This window comes from Ornithodoros turicata, chromosome 3 (genome assembly GCF_037126465.1).
Source record: "Ornithodoros turicata isolate Travis chromosome 3, ASM3712646v1, whole genome shotgun sequence".
Lineage (NCBI taxonomy): Eukaryota > Metazoa > Arthropoda > Arachnida > Ixodida > Argasidae > Ornithodoros > Ornithodoros turicata.
In genome coordinates, this window is record NC_088203.1 from 9,431,030 (window position 1) to 9,453,490 (window position 22,461).

The window sequence follows — 22,461 nt, forward strand, 5'->3', positions numbered from 1 at the left end:
AGACATGTCGCAAAAAAGAAACAACTTTATTAATTCTTAGCACCAAAAATCTTCTTGTGTGCCTGTCTTCACGCAGTAGGGGAGTGAAGACACGTGACTTGTTTTTTTTCTTGTTTTTTTTTTTCACACTGTACAAGGCAAGAGGTGTGTGTGTGTGCATACAGACACCCTCTATAGGGAAAGGTCCACAGAAAAAAACTCATTCACACATAGGGCTTGCCTCAGTCCACTACTGCCTCATCCTTTCGCCAGTAGCTCAAAAAAAAAAAAAAAAAAAAAGAAAAACGCTCACAGCAGATAGAAAGAGTTTGGCACTAGATGCACAAGAGCTGTCCTAAGCACCTGTTTAGACCTACTGTTCGTGCAGCCTGGAATGACCCTCTATAGAATGTGGCATTATAGGCGTAGGCTGCAACACAGTCGGCACCCTTGTAATTTATTCTAGTGAATCCAGGTACAGAACCTCTACCTGTCGAATTACAAAAATGTGTATTTAGGCACGACAGGCCATACCTCTCTGCGCATGTCGGTGAACACCTGTTTCGAGCGGGCCCAATGCAAAACTTTATCCGCGCAAACTACTCTTCTACCGCTATCCGTACTACCGGGGGACTAAATATCGAGATGAGCAAGCACATGATAAGTTGATAACGTATCTGTGAGAAGACGCACTTTCAACTACGCCCGTCGTACTCTAATGAAGTGTTGAAACACGTCGGGACAAGATTTGAATATACTTTGCACATTTCAAGAACCTTGTCTATCTTGTCCAGCAGCTAGTATACATTTCAACATTCAAAAATGCAAAATTGCTAATTTAAGTGGCTGATGCGTAAGAGATCAAATTGCTAAGCTACCGTCTATCCTCTTTGACAATGTCCAGAAGGGAAGAAATTTCAACCAGATCAACTCTGACTGCTGCAACACACACTTATTGCATCAGTTTTATAATAGCTCCCCAAACTAATATTAGTCTTGCATTACCATGATGACAGATCATCATATTAGCAGTACAAATGGTAGGTCAGGAAGCCAAGTGGTGCAACTTCAACTGGTCCTGACTTTTAGAAACTTATATCTTAAGGTAAGGAAATCAACAACTTCAACTGTAACGATATTGCGCAGACGATTTTTTTTCCTGCAGTTTGCTGTGGTCCTCAAACACAAAAACATCAAACAATCTCAGTGCTAGCAATGCAAGCAATACAACACCAACCAAGGTCTTTCTTTGTTGCACCACATGCACAAATGCAGCAACGAGCAATGGTACGTCATAGTAACATAATTTCCCAACCTCCAACATTTTACGTTATTTGTTCGAACATAGGACACCCTGTTTCCTGCCCCGCATGATCCCCTGGGCATCCGTGCAATGTACATGACACCCACACGACCAACATGACGTTGGTCGGGCATTAGTCGGGTATTGGCCGGACACCAGTCGGTTGTCAGGGCAAATGTACATTACGGAAAAGGAGTGCTCTCTATTATCGAATAAATACTGCAATATGCACAAATAATAATCTTTCCGGTTCCTTACCACGACTTAACTCTCTCCACTTAACCCTCGACACCGATAGAGAAGCGAGAACCAAAAGACGGAAGACATTCTCGCCATAAATATCACAGCGTTCAACATATAATTCTAAGAGGGATCCCGTCGACCAGAAAAATAAAACACAATTCAGTACATGCAGCATTGTGTCAACACATCACGGACCATTCTTCTCTGCATCGTGTGAAGACACAGTTCTCCACCATAGCGTACTTGCCTACCAGAATATACATATATATATTATGCGCTCAAATGCCTACACAGTTTGGAGACGAGTAAAAGAGGTTTCGTACAACGCTGGGCTACAGTGACCGAAGTCTTTTTTCGTACGTGTGAGAGTACGTTTGTGCTTGGTGGGTCTCCACTAGTTTCTCACACGTTCCGCATGTAAGTTGTGTCATTCACGTTCTTTCGAGTCGCCATTTTGCCTCCCAACTTCGATTGTACTCTCTAATGCATGCTCACTAGTGACATTATAATGAGTTTTGTGACATGGGTATGGTGTGGATGGATATAAGGAGCCAGAACCCTCTAGCTGTCTGCTCCTGGAAGCAAAGGATTCATTAACGACTAATGCCCTTCAAGCATAAACCATTACAAACCTATCTCTCCCTTTGACTCAACCTGAGAACGTGGATGCCCCCGGATAACTCTAATGTGACCAAAAAGGAAATGCAGTAGCTTCTGCGAAGAGAGATCAAATGATACTCTAAAGGCGTCCACCCCTTTAATCTGCCGACCCTCCACCTCCCGAAAGACAACTCGAAGCGCACCGGTAACGTAGTAGAGTAGCGTACGAAATATGTCCTGCACCACAGAGTCCCGAACCAGTGTGACAAAAGATCTGAGCCACAGTACACACAAAAAGAATCTTGAAGTCTCACCAGTACCGTCTTAAGGCCGTCGGATCATCTGTACAAAAGCGAGTTTCGTTCTGTGCCAGCTAACTCGTCAACGAAGAAACAAAATACAGAGAGTCCTGATACAGGACAAAAAACGAAAGCAATCAAATGTCTTGCCCAAAAACAAAGCTCTCCTAATGTAAGGCATTGCACTTTGCAGTAGAGTCGGAGAGAGGCGCGCGATGTCCGCACACCACTCTGGGGACTCTCTTCGGGGAGGATGTCTCACTGAGATTGTGACAGAAATGCCGGTACATTTGAGGAAAGGGATACCACAAACAAGCAAAAAACAAAAACAAAAAAGATAAAATGGCCAATGGTGTCCAAGGACGACTGTGCTTGCGAGAAAAGTCTGCAGAGCTAGTGGTTCCAATTGCACCAGCCTGCGAGGCAGTGAACACCACGCACAAAATGGAATGCTATTTAAAATGTATTTGTACTGATTGTTAGACTTAACCCACAGCTGAAATTAAAATTTCGTCAAACACAACGTGCAGGGAATCCGCATTTTTCTGAATGCCCCCTTTCCTCCAAAAGTACAACAGCATTTCACACACTTTGATACAAGATACAGTGCAGGCGATGTGTAAAATTTGTTACAGAAACTTAGTTTCCTGTTGATTGTAGTCCTATTTCTAGTTTTTGCAGGAATGCAGCTGTATACTTCTAGCATACTTAAAGGAATATACTTTACCAATACTACGAATCGGGAGACAACTGAATAAATGCATCTGCACCGTATTTCTGAGCAGCCAAATGCGAGGCTCCAATCCTGCAAGAAACATTCTTGATGTAGATGAGGTGTCTTAGGTAGGTTCACATATCCCAGGTGCATCAGCGCAACTTTCCTCCCCAGGAGGATGCAACTGTATTGACGATAACGTTGCCTCAACGAGGCTTCAACAGAATACCAACACACCCCTCGGGGGCATAACTAGCCTTCACTAGACCATCAGCTGGTAGGGGCAGGGGCAGCGGCACCGTAATGAGGATTCTTGTTACGGATGGGGATGGGGTGGGCCTCCGTGTTCAACACCCACTGATCCAGTGGAAGGAGAGAGTCCTCAGAAAAGATAAGGTAGAGGTACTTGAGCGTTTCCGCAAGGAAGAAGCTCTGCTGAACGTCGTCTTTCGGTCCGTCTGTCGCGTACACGTTTCGGATTCCTGAGTAGCCTCCTTCAACACGGCAGTGCTTTTCCAGTGCCTAGTACAAGAAAAGATAGAATTTTAAAAGTGCACTTCATTTTACATGGTTCAGGGGTGGGCAGTAATATCTGTTTTATGTTTTATAATAATGATACATAATTATACACAATGATTAATAATACGCAATGGGGCACCGCACCACTACATATTATAAAGTGTATTATAATGTAAATACAGTTGTACATCTTAACTAAAGTACAGTACTATAATTAGGGCCTGACCTTTTAGGGTTAAACCCGTATCCGCCCGATATTTACCCCCCCAACGAAATCTGTAAAATTCGGGTTTAACCCGAATCTACCCGAAAACATCCGGGTCGCGTGGCACACTCATAAGCGTGCATTAAAATAAAGTTTTATAACATTGCTAAACATTAGTTCCATGTTAAGACAAATTTTTATTAAACAAAAAAAATCACCCGAATACACCCGAATTCCTGACGACAGAATATGCCGTAACGGCATTTAACCCGAATTTTCAAATGAAAAATATGACCCGATATTTACCCCCCGAATTTGGCCAAAAATAAAACCCGAAAAAGTCAAGCCCTAACTATAATATGTTCGTAATATAATACGAACAATATTTTGCTTTAAAGCCAACAGCCAAGCAAAATAAGTACCAAATTACCATCACGACCATAGGATCAAATAAATATCTCTTGAACACAGATATCCCTAATTGAACAAAGAGTGCATGCATGAGATGGACGGCAGATGAGACTGCATTTTCCTCCTGTATGCGCCCTTCAGCTGTTCAATTGTCTGTCACCAGCTCACCCAGATTTCCACTGTTACTGACAAACTGACAAATACCTGTGTGTTACCGCAGCATAATATGGATGACTCAAAAGAAGAATACTCAGTCTGACAGCTAGGAAGTATTATACAGTCTTGTGGAGAGATGCACATGTGAAGTACAAAAATGTATCACAGTAGTACTTTTATAATGCAAAGTATTGTAATATGCATGCCCTACCCTGATAGGATTGAAGCACTTGTGGGGTGAGAACTATGTTACAGGTTCAATACACCACATTAATGACTCGTATCCAAAACGAGGAGCAGCAAGAACGGACTGAAAACTGTCAGGCTTGCTGGTTGTGACAGATACTATGACTTCCACCACTAGAAAGTTCAATGATGCATTTGTGCAGTACAGTACCTCAGGTATACCTAGATGCTTTTAAGACAACTTGACACCTCTCTCAGGTGTACCTTTGATATGGGGCAGGTGTGGCTTGAATGAGAGTACCCCGCGAGCAGTGAACTTCACAAGTTACATTTTTTGTGATGCTGCCAAGAAACACTGATGACTGTTGACTGACACACGTAGAGGTAGCGAAATTCTCTTTACAAAGGGCTTCTTAAAATAATACACTGTCACAATTGTGAGGAGTGAATACGTAATTCTTGAGCAATATTAGAGTGAGTGGACTTGTAAAGTCTGCGCTATGTCAACTATAAATGTTGCAAAACATCCCAATCATTCACCACAATGATGGTATTTTCGATTCAATAATACCCCAGATATCATCCTAAGTTTCAGTTATGCGAGAGACCTGCAATTTTCATCGGTCATTGAATCTCATAACACACAGTACGCTGTAAAACCCTTAGTGTTTGCATGCACTTAATTTTTCCAACTTTTGTAAAAATAAAAATTTGCAAAATATAAGGGCATGCAAAAATTTTGAGCAGAAATTGGCACTCCCAAGACAGTGATACAAACGGAGCTTTATTTTCACACTTGGTTGCTAGTAAGAATTTGAACTGCTTTACCACACAATCATCTGCAATACCGCCTTCATTCAATATAGTAAGGGCAAGTTGAGGCATATCGCAAAGTGAGGCAACCAAGCCACAAACTTTAGCATTCAGATTTCGTCGAATTTAGTGGCCACGAATCTCTACCCGATATCGCAAGAATTAAAGGGTTTTACAGTACCTCGTTATCGTGCTTTTACACTCCGTGAATTTTACATGTTATGTCAACAGTCCAGCTGATGTTTTGCAGATTGCTAGCCCGATTACTAGTCTAGATAAGCACGATTTGTTGCAAGCTGCCAACTTACAAAACCAAACAGCAACAAAGCTTCTATGGAACTGGAAATAGCTTGATATATCGACAATTACCTGCACAGCCTCCCAGGCCCAATCTCGATACTTTGGATCTTTTGTGAACCTCCACAGGTAGAAGTAAGATTCTATGACCTCCGGACGTAGAATGTAGTAACGTTCATTCTGCTTGATAGCCTGCGCTTCGAGGCTGTCAGTGAAACGGAAGGCTTCGGGTCCCAGCTTGGTTGCTGAAGGCAAAATGCAATGTGTTTAAGCGGGACAGTGCGGCGTGGAGTACCTGTGTTGGACAAGGAAGATACTCACGTGTTCTGTCGTAGGATTCGTGGCACGTATGCGTGATGTCCTTGGCTAGTTGCATGTAGTGGTCCCTCCGTTCCTCGGGGAACACTGAAGCCGACAGGCCAAAAAATCCTCCTGCACAATACATGGAGGCACGTTATTGTATTAATCAAAATTCGTACAGCTGCTTTCACTGCACTTCACGAGGGTCCTTGCCACAGCTACGTCCTCTGTTGACTCTTATTGCAGATTTCTTTATGTAAGATATATGCATTTCATACCAACCTATGATATGTCTTAAGACTGTTGTGCACGGGAAATTTTCTGCTTTTCAAATTAGGCGATAGGTGGCAGTAAATGCAAGGATATAAAATTATAGGCACAAGAAGAGAGTGAAATCCTAAAGAAAGTGCTCTATAAGCACGAGTGCCATTAGAGGTGCAAGCTTAAAGCAACAGTCCCGTTTCATACCAAATCTAAACAAACACTGTCATGTGCTTTCTTATTATGCTCAGAGTCAGTGTGCAAAATATTTCAATTGAATACACTGCCAATAATTCATATTTCAATTACATAGCCAGTGCTTTCACTGTCGTGACGTCCCTGTGAGTAACTTCCGGTTCCGGTTCCGGTTCCTGTTCCACCGAGCAAGACTTGATGATTATGTTTTGCTATATCTCCAAACAGTTCTCATTCATCTTTATCGCTGTCGTAAAGTTGCATAAAGGCAACCAAGGTGTCGTCAAAGTGATGTAACTGAAACTGGATGCGAACGTGCCGTTCGGTTTCCTCGACTGTCTAAAAGATACAATGTACTGGATACAATTTTGCATTTGGCTTCCACACATAACTTAATAGTCAAATACATAAAACTCTAACCTCTAAATCAGTCAAAAGCTAACCTTACAAACTGTACTACTTTTGTATCTCTCAAAAAAACGCAAGAGGAAAGAAGTGAGCCAATACGAACTTCGAGCAAGTACCACGTGCCTAGAGGGCCAGGTTTTGAAAACCAAACTCGAGGCTCACAACAGTAACCCTCCACATCTCAAGGAATACCCTGCACAATCACCCTTTCATCTGTGCTCACCGGCAAAGCAGGCGAGGTGATCCATTTTGTGCTCCAGCCTGTCATACTTTATGTCCGCCAAATAGACGAGTCCATTCTTGGACCTCTGCACCATGTGCTGTTCGATGGCTTGGATGGCATCAGCTACCATCAGCTTGGCCTGCGTGTCTTCTTTGTCGGACTGCAGCCAAGCCTTCAGCAAGTACTCGTAGAAACTGTCTCCCAGTGCACCCATCGACATGTGGTCTGAAAATATGAGACACCACGACATCAACCTCTATTCACTGAAAGCTAGTGACATGTCTACGCTTACGTTGTCCCCAGTGTCCAGTCTTAGGGTTCAAGAAGTTAGGGTAGAGCCCCTTTGGCTTCTCCATGCCGTGCAGCAGTTTCCTGATGCGCATGACCTTGTCCCTGTACACAGGGTTGCCAGTGATGTCACTAAGGTACGTGAACTCCAGGTGCATCGTGCCAAACTCTGCCAGGATGGAACTCCCGCTGGATGCCCAGGCGTAGTTCTTGCTGACACCACTATGGGGAAAGAATCGAGAGGTATATTTCTTATGCTGCTCTGTCATTACTGTTCACCCACTGTGAGCATTTCTTACGTCTTTATGTTGATCAGGGAATGTGGAATGCCCTTTGGAGTCTCAAATGCTGGAAGGAGGACCTGCGCAATTTTGTCTGCCTTCTCTTTGTACATCTGAAATGGTCAAAGTGAAGTAAGTCACCCTGAGAGCATCAGGTCGAAGAGTGACGCATGTGCAGAGTAAGATGTAGTGAGGCTCGTAGAGCATGAATTGAAATTTTTTCCTGGAACTTACTGTATCTCCAGTGAGCGCATAACATGCAAGTAGTCCACCGATGAAACGTATATTGGTCTCAAACACGGAAATATCGGAATTCTGCAAGAACAGCAAGAACAGAATCACTGTGAGTCATTAATTCCCATCTCTTGACCAGTCTTGGATGGAGAGTCTGGACCCTTCCAAGACTATTAAAGGTCACAAGCTCCAAAAGACCTCCCAGTTGCAGACATTGGTTGCTTACATACAACTGCGGTTTGAGGTAGAAGCTGACAGTTAAGGCTGGTAACTGTGTGCTGTTGTGTTAAGCTCACCTAGTTTTCATCACCAAAGTCACTTTAGGCTAACGCTGTCGTGAACTTACAATATTTTCAATACTGAGGTTCTCAGCCACCCAATTCCTGGCCCTACGGTACTCCTCCCGTAGACCCATCAGGTACAGGGTATCCAGTCCATCCACGATGGTTGCTCCCATGGAACTCTTTCCGAAGATGCCGGCCGAGTGGCCGCGTTTGGACACTGGCCTCAGCTCGTTTTGGCCCCAGGCATATTTTTCGTAGTTGGACCATGCATGCTGCATCATCTGGAAAGAAGGAATGCTTCTACAGTCTTCTACACTGTGACAATGCTGCCATGATGCCTGTGGGCAAACACTGTTTCTCTGCAGACATGATCCGCAGAGACTTTATGAAAGACTGGGAGTATGGCAGCACGTAACCAAACTGCAGGATATGCTGTCCGCGGTTTTTCCCGAGGTTTTCCAGATGACTTTTCGCACAGATGGTTAGTCCAATGTCGGCCTCCTCACTCCATGTATCCACATGCAGTTAAACTTTATAGGGCCATCGTTGGCGGTATGACTTTGGCGGAACTCTTTCTGAGATCTTATTAAGCCCGTATTGAAAGGCTTTTGATGTTTTTGTGAAGGGTCATTGCGAACGTGTTCCCAACTTTCGTTTGCTTTTTCCATAACATCTGACGTCAAGCCCCTCCCTCTGACGCAAGCACGTGCTGGCGACAACCTGCTCGTCCGCACTTCCTTTTTACCCTTTCCACCCTTTCTTCTCCCGCGCACGGACCTTGTGGTGGATTCGATGTCAAAGGCTTGAGACATGACTTCTCCAAAGAAAAACATATCACGCGTGCGCGCATGACTGAAGCTACATAGTAGATTCAAAGCCGCGTTTTTAGACTTGCTTATTTTCACAATCGTGCAGGGGCGATCGTTACGCGAACGACAACGTACACCCCTGTACCTAACGATGGGAGGCAAAACCCTTTGCCTTTTGTTGTCCTACATCTGGTATGAGAAGAAGCCGTGTCTCACGAGCTCCACCAACGCGTGCGTTTCTCACTCGAAATGGACACACCGGAGGTCGTGAGAACAAGTCTCGAATTAAACGAAATTTCTCGAGACCGCGCTTGGCCACTGAACCGCGTAACGGAAATGCGTGAGAGACTTTTTCTTCGACGCGCACGATTATTTCCTCGCTCGAGTGCGAAATCGCTTTAAAAGGACAGTACACCGCGCAATTTTCTGTACCACGGGCCGCGTACATAGTAACACGTTCAGTGTATCATCATACTAACAGGTGATGCTTTTATTCCCAGCGGGAGATGCGAAAAACAAATTTCTGCTGCCATGTACGCGCGAGCGCTCAGCGCCCCGTCTTTTTGTGCACTGTTCACCGTGGGGAATATTCTGCGGTGCAGCCACAAGATATTCCATAGCAGACGACAAGAAATCGCGGTGTCGTCTGCTAAGTGTGCACTCCCTGCATCGTGCGAATGATCTACATAACACGCGGCGGAACATCTGCCTTGTGGGAAGGCTTCTTTTTTCGGCTTTAAACTTTTCCGTGGAGATGTCGCTAGCGTGAATGTACGGACAAAGTAGGAATGTCGTCTGCTTCTAGCAATCACTGCAGGCGATTTCAAACCACGACCTACTATAGATTATAACCACCATGTCATAATCAGCAACCTTTATGAAGATCCCGTCCTCACGATCCGCTAGGGGCGCTACTCATCGGCACGCGAGATCTCCACCACGATTGGACGATGGAAATTTGAATTCTGAACGCGCAGAAGCGTACGTACGACTACCGTAGCATGATGATGATAATCAACATCAGAACGAGACATCTGTGGAATATCCACCGCTTGTACAGAAATACTATGGTAAGGTGAAGTACAAAGTATTGTAGAAGTTGAGGAAGCAATAACTGGCACGATGAGTAGCGCCACCGCTACCTTCCAAAAATGCGGCGCTGGAAAGGGGTGCCTACAACATGGTCGTTATAATCTAGTAGGTCGTGTTTCAAACACAGGCTTCCTGTGGATACCAGTGGCTGCCCATGCGGCTGATGGCGGCTCGCCTCCATGACTACGGCCGCTGAAAGCACGGTCGTGATTGGCGGACTCTTAATGACTACGTGTCACGTCGTGTAAGCTGTCCACCTGGCGTTGGCTCTGCCTGCTTGCAGCACATGTTCGTCGGCGATTAATCATAAAAGGACTCGACACGCATTCCTAAAAATGTCACCATTTAGAACTCCACAGGTGCAACCAGAAACAGTAAGTTAGACCAATTACCTGAGAACCACTATACTAGTTCTCGAAGTGCACCCCAGGGCAGCGATGCACTATCCGCGATGCGTTACCGACTGAGTGGCTGTAACGCGGTCCATTTGGATGAAAGTCATCGCTCACTCGAGAGCGAGCGAGCGAAGAATGAGGTTGGCGTGACCGCGTGGTCGTCACGCCTTCCAGAGTCCGGAGGACGCCTTCCGCATGCCCTACGCGCTAATCAATTGAGCACCGAAATAACCAGAGCCAGGTGTGTGCACCTTCCAATCTTACTCGGTACGTCCACATTCTTGCAGGCACGAAGCTGCGCTGTGAGCGCAGAACTTTTAAAAGTAACGAACACGTACTTTGACACGTAGATCGCCAAATTTTGATATCCAAATGAGCCGAAAAGAGAACTACGTACAGACAGAGAATACATTACGTTCGTTGGCAAGTATTTACATCAGTAGCCAAGAAGGGGAGGGGCGGGGGGGGGGGGGATTCCGAGGAGAATATCTTTTTTTTTGGGGGGGAGGGGGGGGCAGCGTGACGATCGCAAAAGTTCTTGCAGGTCCCGGCAGCTATCTAAGCGTCATTCTTGAAAAGTTTTGAAAGTTCGAATTTTTCACACCGCTTCGAATCACGTGACGCTGCCTCACCGGTCACGGCAACCCATATGTAATCGCATTATTTAACGCTCAAACATTATATATTTTCGTCAACCCATCTCGCTGTATGCACAGGTATGTGTGTCGAGTGCCACACGGAATCAGAAGGAAAAAAATAGGGGGGGGGGGGGTGAAGCGGGTTTTCGTATCGAGCCCATTTAAAGTCCATCATTTACGTACGCTAATGCACAACTGTTAGACCACTTTATCAGACCTCGAGCTGGTCTTTAGTTATAAACGTTGGATAAGCGTGAATGGCGGGTGTAAACGTCTTTGTCCGATGGCTACACACCGTTACGGTGTAAGCTTCATAGCATCATACAGAAGGGTGCTTTACAAAGCATCCTTTTAAACGGTGTATTCTATACAAAAAGCAATATTTCAAAGGGGGATATATTTTACGGAAAACACCACTTCCTGGCGGGTGTTATGCACCCATCATTTCCAAAACTGTTATCACACATTTCAGTTGAGCCTGAGGAATAAAAAAAAAAAAAAAAAAAGGTTACCATATAACCCTGACCGTGTGATTACGTGAATGTGCTAGCGTTTTACCTTGGTCCCTCCTTTTCCCGTATCACTATCGGACGGCCATTGCAAATGACGTCGCTATATACGATTACCAATCATCACGTCTGCTCCATAACATGGTCACGGTGGTCCCGTCATCTTTTCTTCATGCCGCTAACGCCGTTGTCAACGAACTTGCGAAACACGTTCGGACGCTATACTTCTTTTTCCGCTCCTGCGAGCCGGGAATCGATTGAAAGTCCCTCGAACAAACTCCCTCTCAAGAAACCGGTGAAGAAACCGGTGAAGAAACAGGCTAATTTCCAACCAAGATTTAGAGGAGAAAAAAACAAAAAAACACTCCACACAAATCATATGATATCCGAAATAACGGCTCCGTGCGATAAAGCTGAGTACGAGGTTACGCCTCGTCTAATTAAATTCCCGTTCGAAATCGATTCTGGCCTTCCTGGCGCATTAACCCTTTCGTGTTCCACCGCACACAGTCAAGCAACAATGTGTGCACACCGATATAAGCCGCAACGACCACATGGCATGCCATGAAAGCAGGCACTCCATGTTTGTACACTGTACGGGGCGTATATACCGCACGCGATATAAAAAGACACACGATCTATCCGACTGTTATTTCTACGTGCAGCGTGTACTTCTTTAGAATATGGACAGTCACCATGCGTGTTGTGCGTCATCGAATGTTCTCTATCACGCAAAAACGTCGTCTTTTTTAGCGTCTTCCACATTTTTCATCGTCAATCGAATCCGTTTCCTAATTGTGGCTCCACCTGACGTCTACATGGCCAATCATTTTTGTAGCGACCTCGAAACGGATCCACGTGGACAGAACACTGGTGTTTCCATTCCACCGTCTGGGCTCGGGTGAACACGAGCGCACCGTCCTGCGTTATGAAACCGTGCGCGCGCGCGGAGAGCTTCATGCAATATAGCGCTCGCGTTTTGTGTCCCCTATTTTCACGCACTCTATTTCAGAACTCTCTAATGCATGAAAACCTCATGGCGACATTCCATCCTATTGATGCTGTGAAATTGCTTTCGTGACCAGACCACTCTCGTAAAATAATTGATGTCAGGGCTGTACGACACTTGGAAGGGATTTGTAAAGGCGTGCAATATGAGATGGTTCTTCGGCGCAGTGACATAAAGGACGCAAGTTTTTCGTTTGTTTGTTTTTTTCTTCAAATCCGCCGTTGCTATAGCGACGCAGCAAGAAAAATAGGTGGGATTGTAGCAGGCATGAAGTTAACACCCGTGCTGCGGAAGTAGATGTTGTTATAAGCTCGCATTCGAAGACGCGTAGCCTGTGAAATATCGTACTTCTGCAAGTTCATGCTGGACAGAACAGAAGGCACCACCCTGGCCACCGTATGGAAACAGAGTAGGCATATGTCCGACATCGGGTCCGCTCAGAGCAACAGTGACCTCATTAGCATGTGTGCCACTGTTGCGTAACAAGTCACAGCTGCTTTTGATACGCTTTCTCCTTTGTTTGATCTCGCGTGCCCATTGTGATGGCTGGAGCTTTTTGATACGCCGGGATGACTCTCCATGCTGCTCATCTCTGTATGCTTTCCTGCATCAGGGACGAAATTCTTCGAGGTCTTGCGCATGGACTTCTGTTGCCGCCGCCAAAGGTTGATACGTAAGGCGTTCGAACAACCTTTTCAGCTGTTTACACACATTTCCAACTGACGAATTTTTGCAGGCGGCAATTAGCGAAGCAGACGGCAAATTCCGTCGTCTGCTTCGGAAAACGTTGGGAGCCGTAGCAAGCATTTAGTTCGTCCAGGGTTGCAGACGACAACGGCAAAGCAGGTGGTACTACTGTCGTCTGCTTGCAAACTGCAAAGAGGTAGCACGTGATTGAATGCGCCTCTTGCATGAGATCGAGGTAATACGCAAAGACGATTCTGGAATATTAATATTAATATAAATATTATCGGAATAGACTCGAAATAACTTCCGGTGTCCAAGCGCATAACAAAGGCGCTGTCCTCCCGATTTGTCCACGTCTGTTCACCACAATAATATAACCAGCCTTTACATCGCGTTTCACTTTCTGTTTCGTGCAGTTTGGTTTGCATACAGATTGTGGATCACTAACGATTTCGGGCGTTCCTAAGCACACGCCACTTATACCCTTGCCCTTCGAGGTTTCCTTCAGTAACGTAATACCCTCGCCCTCGGCAAGCACCATGCTGGAACCTTGGCCTTTTACGACAGCAAATGCGCACGCGAAAAAATGGCAGCAATGTCACATACAGCACATACTGGTCGCTACGAATAAATATATGGAGATTCGATCGCGAATCTGAATACGGCGTGCCTGTCCATATTCGGAATATGTCGGACAAATTGATGGATCCCTGAATGAAAGCCACTACGGATGCATGCAGGCACGACACCGGCGGGTCAATGTCGGCTCCACGTCCGCCCCAGCCCATTTGAATCCATCGACCACTAGATTCCATTATTGCGTGATGATTTCATTCACTTATGCATGGCGTCCCATTACAGAACCGTTCATGCTTGCAAAGGTACAGAAAAACAGGATTTATTAGTAATCTACAGAGCTACAAGAAATCCCGTTGCCGTCTGCAGTATCCTTAGAGTTATCGACTAGGCACATTACCGAATACATTATTAACACCAGCGATGTGTCGTATCGTTCAGGAGTTCCTATATCGATAGTATACGGTGTTGAAGTATCGACAGTATAATGCTGATCTTTATTTTACATGCTTTTCCTTCTTTTTTTCTTGCGTTTTCACAAGAGCAGATAGTTCAATGCGTTCTGGTTGCACCACAAAAATGTATTCGGTAATATTATGTAATATTACTATATAGTTCGGAACTGATTTTATTAATACAGACAATACAATATACAATACCTGGCGGTTACTGAGTTCAGAAATAGGGTTTTTGCGGTGGCCACCGGGTGATACAGGCAGTGGTGACGTCGTGGTCGAATGCTACTGAAAGCAACTTAATGCAGAATACAGATTCAAAATTCGATATACTATACGTTGTACTACACCAATAAAAAAGACATTTTTCCACACGCTACATGAGATATAAACTACCGTTTTGTCTGTTACTTTGAAACATGTGCGTTCTAAAACAGATCCTAACAGGTGCGGCTCGTATACACTTCGTTTCTACTTTACGTGCCTGACGATGGTTGGTGATATTTTCGAAATCTCGTTTCTCCTGCTTCATCGAGCTGTCACCGTGTCACCGTATTCCATTAAAGACCCGTATGTGACAGACGCATACAGCGAGAGGCTGAACTTTTAATACACTTTGTCACCGCCAACTAGATCACGCCGGCGCGCGAAGATGAACACAGAGCGCATCAAAATGTCGATATATCATGCTTTACACTGCTCCCAATTTTAGTACGTATATCATCCGCGACATATTGATCTACACAGGTGTCACTTTGTTATGTATCGGATTGGGCTCTCATGGGATGTATGCCACCAAGGGCTGTGCCGGTGGCTTATATAGGCAGACCGATCCAGTGCTACCAAAGTGCGCGCGGAATTAAGGTTGTACGAGAAGTTGAAACATCTACTATTCGTGAATGAAATATGACAGATTTTCATAAGCCTAAGGGCACAGAAGGTGACAACACACGGCAACGGGATACTATATGAGCTTGCGGGACAAAAGGAATATGAAGGTACACGCTTTGTTATATAGCACTGGCTGTGAATAATTAAATTGCCTGCTACGCCGGCAGAAATATACAACCTCGTCTGCGACGCGTGCACGAATATGTAGCGTCGTCTGCTACGGGTGCACCAGTATACAGTGCCGTCTGCCATGCGTGCACGAATATGTAGCGTCGTCCGCTACGAGTGCACGAGTACGTAGCGTCGACCGCTACGGGTTCACGAGTATGCAGCGTCGGTTTGCTACGCGTGCACGAGTATGTAGCGCCGCGTCTGCTATGCGTACACAAGTGTGTAGTGTCGTCCGATAGGGGCGCACGAATATGTAGTGTCGTCTGCTACGGGTACATGAGTATGTAGTGTCGTCTGCTACGGGTATACGTGTATGTAGTGTCGTCTGCTATGCGGGTACGTGAGTATGTAGCGTCGTCTGCTACAGGTACACGTGTATGTAGTGTCGTCTGCTATACGGGTACGTGAGTATGTTGCGTCGTCTGCTACGGGTACACGAGTATGTATAGCGCGGTCTGTTAGGGGTACACGAGTATGTAAAGCGTCGTCTGTTACGCGTGCACGAGTATGTATCACCGTCTGCTATGCGTGCACGAGTATGTAGCACTGTCCACTACGGGTGGACGAGTATGCAGCGTCGTTTGCTATGCGTGCATGAGTATGTAGCGTTGTCTGCTACGCGTGCACTAGTACGCAGTGTCGTCTGCTAATCGTGCATCGTGGAATATGTAGCGTAATCTGCTGCGTATGCACAAGCACTTAAAGCAGTCTTAATTCTGCGTGTGCACGAGTATGTAGCATAGCCAGCTACAGGTACGCCCACTTGTCCAGACAGCACAAGATGTTGCAAATGTGTAGCATCAGTGTTACCCGAATGTTGAAATGTTGCTGCGATGTTTCATGTCCACATTCATCGTTGTAGCAATATATTTGTTTCAAAGATAGCGTATAGCTAACATTGCGATGATGTTACTGATGTTGAAGATGTTACACCGAGGTAATGTGGCGTTTACATTGTTGATACATTGTTTTGCGAGCAATGTCAGTGCTATGTTGTAATTGCATTTCTTCAAAAACGCTTAAACAACAAGTAAATTCAACGTCGGTGCAATATCTTTATTTCAATGTTTTTGCTGTATTTCAAAAAGATGCGTAGAGTTAACAGTGCGATTGTGTTGCCGAAGCAATGTTGCGTGTGTGCTACACTGACGAAATGTCGCAGTTACATTGGTGACCGGTGTTTGGCAAACAATTGTAATGCAATGCTGCAATAGCATTGTTCACACAACACTGCATCAGCAACCTAATGTTAGCGTTGCAGGACCATCGTTGTATCAATGTGTCTGCTGGATTTCAAGTGACACGCAGAGCTAACATTGTAATTCTGTTGCGAAAGCAATGTTGCACCTGGTACACTGAGGAAACGTCGCACTTACAATGTGTAATAGAGATGTTACCCGTATAGGCAACGTCTGAAACATTGATCAACATTGAAACAAATATATTGCAATGCTGCACCTTTTGCATGCAACATTGCCGAGGCACTTCGGTGTTTCAGTAACACAATGGTTGCACTAGCTTGTTCTATCTGTGATTCCCACCAATAAGGAATGGAATGAAATGTTCCGGACGTCCCATGACGTTCACCCGTCATTTAAATGTTGCGGCAACGTTTCATGCACAAATGGAATGTTACCGCAATGCTTCTATTTCAATGTTGGTGCAGCATTGCAGCGTTTTACAAACGTTACGATTACGTTGCTGAGGCAATGTTTCACGTGCTGTAGTGAGGGAACAGTACAATATTGGCAATATTTGTGCAATTGGTGTATTGGTGCTGAATGGGGATATTTCCCTTGTCATACGCCCCACATGCACTCGCGTAGCGTAATCCGCATGTACGCACGTGTACGTATATAGCGTCGTCTGCTACGCTCGCACCGGCATGTAGTGTCGTCTACTGCACATGCGCAGGTACGTAGCCCGCTATAGCAACAGATGCTTCGTGGGGTTGACACGGAACAAACAAGTGCATAGCGTGATCTATCATGCGTACAGAAGTACAGGTCCTGACAAAAATTAACGGAACACGGCAAATGGGATAGTGTCGTCTGATACGCGTGTCGTCTGCTACGCGTGTACCAGAATGTGGCATCGTCTGCTCCGTATGCGCCGCCGTCCGTCATAGAAACGTACACTTTATTTAGTCAGACGATATCCTACTATAAACCACCTACCGGGAAAGAAAATGCGCAAGCTTCGCTGGAAGTGTGATACACTCTGTCTCATTGATTTCTCTTTCCTGGAAGACGCAGCTGTCTTCTGGTTACTTTGTGCTCTCCTGCCGTTTGTGCCCTTCAGTTTATCTCATACGGCGGCAGTGAATTTCTCTTGCAGGAAGACGTTTCTGGGTGCAGCCTAAGGACCATGAGCATTTCCCATTTGCTCACTGTAGCTATATAACTAACAACATGTCATGTTAATCGTGACTAACGTGATTAACAGGTCTGCCACTTTTGAATGCTCCCTGCACTCTTAAAAATGAACTTCACCGCATAGCACGCTCCTAGCCAACCATTTAATCGAATGATATCGTTATCTGCCCTGATTTGCTGAAAACGGGGGGCGTACGCCATTTCTGTGACACTTATGCTGTTCATAATTGTCATAGAAAAGGCGTACGCCCCCTGTTTTCAACAAGTCAGGGCAGATAACGATATCATTCGAGATAATGGTTGGCTAGGAGCGTGATATGCGGTGAAGTTCATTTTTAAGAGTGTGAGTGAAACAGCTTCACGCCGCAAGGATGGAAACTACCGTATTCGCCCGCTCCTGCCCTTATATCACTATATACGGTCACACTTTCAAGAAGAACCCGTGATATCTTATCTCTGTCTAAACTCCCTCCCTCCTCCAACTCAAACAGCGATAACCGCGATTATCAGCTGGATAACCCCAAGACTGCCCGAAGATCCACAGGTCACCAGTGTCGCCGAATTTTGCTAACTGCCGCCAAGCTCTGCAACCAGAGCTCCGTCGTTAAGCGGCCAGCCTGTAACTAGGGCTAGTCAAATATTAGCCGAGCGTGTTGACTGAGCCTAATTGAAATGCCCGCAGTGGGAGACAACAGGGAACGTTCGACATTATCCCATTGCTTTTAACAAGTTTTCGTTCCGTTAGGCAGCTGTGAGCCAACAGCATGTCAGAGCGCCCATATAGTATCTCGGTCCACTTCTCCTATGGCTCGTAATACAGCACAAGCCCATAAAGAAAGCCATTTCTGCAGGAACCGTCTTGCTCCACTTATATAACCTCTATATCGTTGCCCGTGTTTGAACGCACGAGAGCAATAGCGGATGTGGGCATTTCGCTAAAGCCCCATCGTCGCGCTCTGTTTCTATAGGAGGAGTCCATTATGAACGATGGACGAAACTGAAGCAGGAACCGCTAATCCCTTAATTGCTGCCATTCAGTGTAAGAATCAACTCTGTTAAAGCACCGTCGGTCCATCGATTAACGATCTTCATTCCATTTATCTTAGTCACGCAGGTGGACCCATTTACTGTTCGAATCGTTTGGGTAATTAGTCGTCGATTCTTAACGCTCTTTTTTTTTTTCAACAGGTAACAAGTCCCATCTGTTCTTCTTCGTCTTCCTTCTCTTGTTTTCTTTCTTTTGGTGTTTGTTTTCACATAAATCACATAGAAATTACACCGGCATAATCATGGTATTTTGCAATGTTCCGTTACGAATTTATATTCGCAGATCAAGAAAGAAAAGAGCAGTCCTCAAACACAGTGCGGAGTGCTGAAAGGTAGCAGACGACCAACATACCCACTGCATTGTGTGGGCGGGCGGTGTGGAACCGAAAGTCGTCTGCTCTGACGAACTACACTGATAAACGAATATTTCATGACGTTATCGTCGCGTTTAAACATTCAGCGTCACCATAAAACGCAAACTGGCTGTATAGCATTGTGGTGTATGGCTTGGCTTTTCCGCAACCCCCCTCGTTGCCGCGAATCATGGTGTTGTCTACTCCGCTATTCATGGCCGTCTGCAATTTCCTCGAAACGAACCCTCTCACGTATTTCACGCTTACATGTATCCATTATTACGAAATGTCGTTCCTTCCTCGAGTCTTTTCACAAGCAGGTATGGTTGTTCCATTTATATTTGTCCCAGAAGCGGTAACCTCAAAAGACAGCTTGCTTCAAACGGTTACCTTGCCCCCATGTCTGCAGGATGCCTTTTTAAAACATTACCCTCGTCTGTATTCCTCCAATTGTAAAGCCAGAACTGGCACGCGTTTTGCTTCCTGCTTTATGAATGTGAGAACGAAACAAAACGCTTTTTTGTGTCTACGCTGGAGCCGTATGCCTGCGGACTACCTTTCCCTGACGATTCTGGCTGATACTTCCTGTTTGATTTTGCATCTCCGTGCTCTCACCGGCACGGGAAAACTATGGTAAGAACCGCCACGTGTTCAGAGAGCAATGTCACCGACGACACCTGTCTGCTATTGTGACATATCGAATCACATTGCAACACCTGTTTGCCGATAACTTCCCACGATGGCAGCGCTACGTAACGAATCACACACCGCGTCCATTCGTCACACGCATGCCTTTTTTTTCTCTCTCTCTGAACTTACAAACAGCATCATATCTTTCGTTATTCATTGTTTCTTATCAAGCACGATTCCGTTCATAAGAAGAAAAACTGCAACACGACCCAACATCCAAGGCCGTCTTGAGGGCGATGCTTGCATCAATCTTGGAATCTCTTATCATAGTGCCAAATGTACCCGCGTGTTCAAAGGTGATGCAAGAAGGTTTCTCACCTCACGGACTTTGTTTCGACGTTCCCTCGTCACAGGATCTTTAGGTTCACCAGGGTGGATGGAAAGATCAGTCGTACTCCACACGGCAGCGTGAGGAGGCTGAACAGATGAACTCACTCCCACTACAACCACCGCAGATTTCGTGCTCGTACTCGAGATTCCTGGTTGCACAGCGGGTTTATCAACCTGCATCTTTGATTGATCCAGATCCAGCTTGATCTTTTGATTCAGTTTTTCGCGATCCTCCGCACGATGAGGATCTTCATTCAACACATCGTTGTGTCGGATCACGTTTTCGTCCAGTTGAGGCGGTGGAAATAACAGATCCGGTCCAGCGTCTCTCATCTGACGATACGCATTGGATGCTCGAAGATCAGGAAGATAGAAGAAGGCTACTAGGCACACCATTGAAAAGGTCGCTAACACCAGTACGACGATGTACTTTTCGCGTAGCCGTAGCGTCTTTCGGGGTCCACTGACCGGAACGCCATTGACGTACTTTAAATACGTCGGCAGGACACCCGAAGATGCCATTCCGAAACGACTTTGGGGGGGAAGATTCTATACAAGTCGCTTACTTGAGATCGACATGACGTACGCCGATGAGATAGATTACTCGCCTTGTGGCGGTGGTGCCGATGGCGGAAGCTGATGTACGCTTCAGAGGGCAGCAGCGACGCGGCTTCTTCCGGTGGAGCCAGCCACGTGATCGAGAAAATGACGTTACCCGTGACGTAAGTGAGGTTCGTGGAGAGTGGCGGCAGCTGGTAGCAGGAGTTCAAAGTTTGAAAATGAAAGCGAGATTACGTCATACTTTTTGAAGCGTGGTCTGTGCTGCGCTCTCGTGTTAGGCTCGAGTAATAGAAGAAAAGCTCCATCTTTGGGAGCGCCACACGAGGTGGTGCTGATGATGTGTCGTCTGCTTTTGTCGTCTGCTAGTGGCTCCTGGGTTTCCGGGCGTTTGATTTCGATTCCTTTGTGCTATTGTGTGAACTCACCTTCTGTTTCTACCATGGTAAATTCTTTGTTCAAACAGGGAACGGTGCAATAAGACAAAAATTGTGGCAGAAGGTGTGTAACAATTTCCTGTTGACGTGTAGACTGCTACACACTCAAAAAAAAAAAAAAAGTCTACGAGTATCTAACCGTTATAATTTTTTTTCCCTCATTCATCATTCGGTCGTTTGACATCGCTTTTTTTTTTCTTCTTCTTCTGGTAAGTCAAAATGCTACGTAGACTCTGCTTCACGTGATGCGACATTCAAATCAAAGCAACCAACCTGCAACCATTTCACCCGAATCTGAGCTCTTACTTGATACCACGGTCCCTTGATAGGTGGTGATACACATCCTTATATAATCTTTCATACGGAGCAGTTGCGTATAGCAGCATTTTGTTTCGCGTTGTTTATGTTTAATAGCGCATAGCATATTCTCCACGCAGAACGTTCCAAAATGCTTATCGCCCACATTTTCCTCCTAAGTCACTTTGTAGGCAGGTCGTACTAGCCCCGGGGATGTCAAAATAACACCAATAAACCGACAACTATGCCGCCGATAGGAATGCTAGGTCGCTTTCTCCTACTGGCCTAGATAATCTTCACTGCATACGCAAAGAGTACAATTAAGTAGCCACATCATCGCCGTTTCATTCTGCCTTGCTCATCGAAGAACGAATGTAGGATGCATTATGAATCTTTTTTGCCAATATTAAGCATATGCATCCTGTGTGAGCGCCACGATAGCCATCGTGGATTGCGCATATTTTGACCACGAGGTGGCAATAACTTATGAGGGGAGAACGGAAGTATACATATAACTACATCCAGTGGCCTCTATTTGAACCTAAGGCTGTGCTGTACTTTCTAAAACTGCCCTAGCGGCGATATCCCTACTTGGTCGGTTTATTTTAGAACGGTCTCTCTTTTTTTTTTAAGTTTTATGTTTGTTTATCGACGATTTTGTGTTTATTCAGCCAGAGCGAAATGTTTCCTTAGCGAAATGCTCCATCACGTTGCAAACAGAAGCGGCTGACTGGCGTCTGCTTTCCTAGAACGGAAACCTGAACATATAAAGTCAATGTTGGCAGAGAATCAGGGGAATAAAAGTTTGTTTTGTTTTTTTAATGTCGAGAGTATCCGAAAATTTTCAAGAAATATTGTACTTGCCTGTGTTGTAGCTACTGTATTACACCTTTCTAATAAAATAAGAAGATTATATTCGAAAATACTATTGGGAACCGGGAG

The 22,461-nt window shown here is 45.3% G+C and overlaps 1 protein-coding gene across 1 annotated transcript; it reads right to left on the reverse strand.

Moving 5' to 3' along the window:
* Positions 1–7: 7 nt before the first annotated feature.
* On the reverse strand, positions 8–20,915 carry LOC135388013 (mannosyl-oligosaccharide 1,2-alpha-mannosidase IA-like). Its single transcript, XM_064617285.1, has 9 exons — positions 20,216–20,915; positions 8,263–8,481; positions 7,917–7,997; positions 7,701–7,795; positions 7,406–7,623; positions 7,114–7,338; positions 6,048–6,158; positions 5,799–5,971; positions 8–3,661 (listed from the first exon to the last, which is right to left on the reverse strand). Exons 1-9 carry the CDS (start codon positions 20,747–20,749, stop codon positions 3,410–3,412), a joined length of 1,908 nt encoding a protein of 635 aa, XP_064473355.1. The 5' UTR covers positions 20,750–20,915; the 3' UTR covers positions 8–3,409.
* Positions 20,916–22,461: the final 1,546 nt, after the last annotated feature.

Excerpts from the sequence above, each read along its gene's own strand:
- LOC135388013 (XM_064617285.1), bottom strand. The coding sequence starts at position 20,749 with ATGGCATCTTCGGGTGTCCTGCCGACGTATTTAAAGTACGTCAATGGC. Across the intron at positions 7,998-8,262 it reads ACCTCAGTATTGAAAATATT|AATTCCGATATTTCCGTGTT; the intron begins GTAAGTTCACGA and ends CTGTTCTTGCAG. Across the intron at positions 7,796-7,916 it reads ATGCGCTCACTGGAGATACA|ATGTACAAAGAGAAGGCAGA; the intron begins GTAAGTTCCAGG and ends TGACCATTTCAG.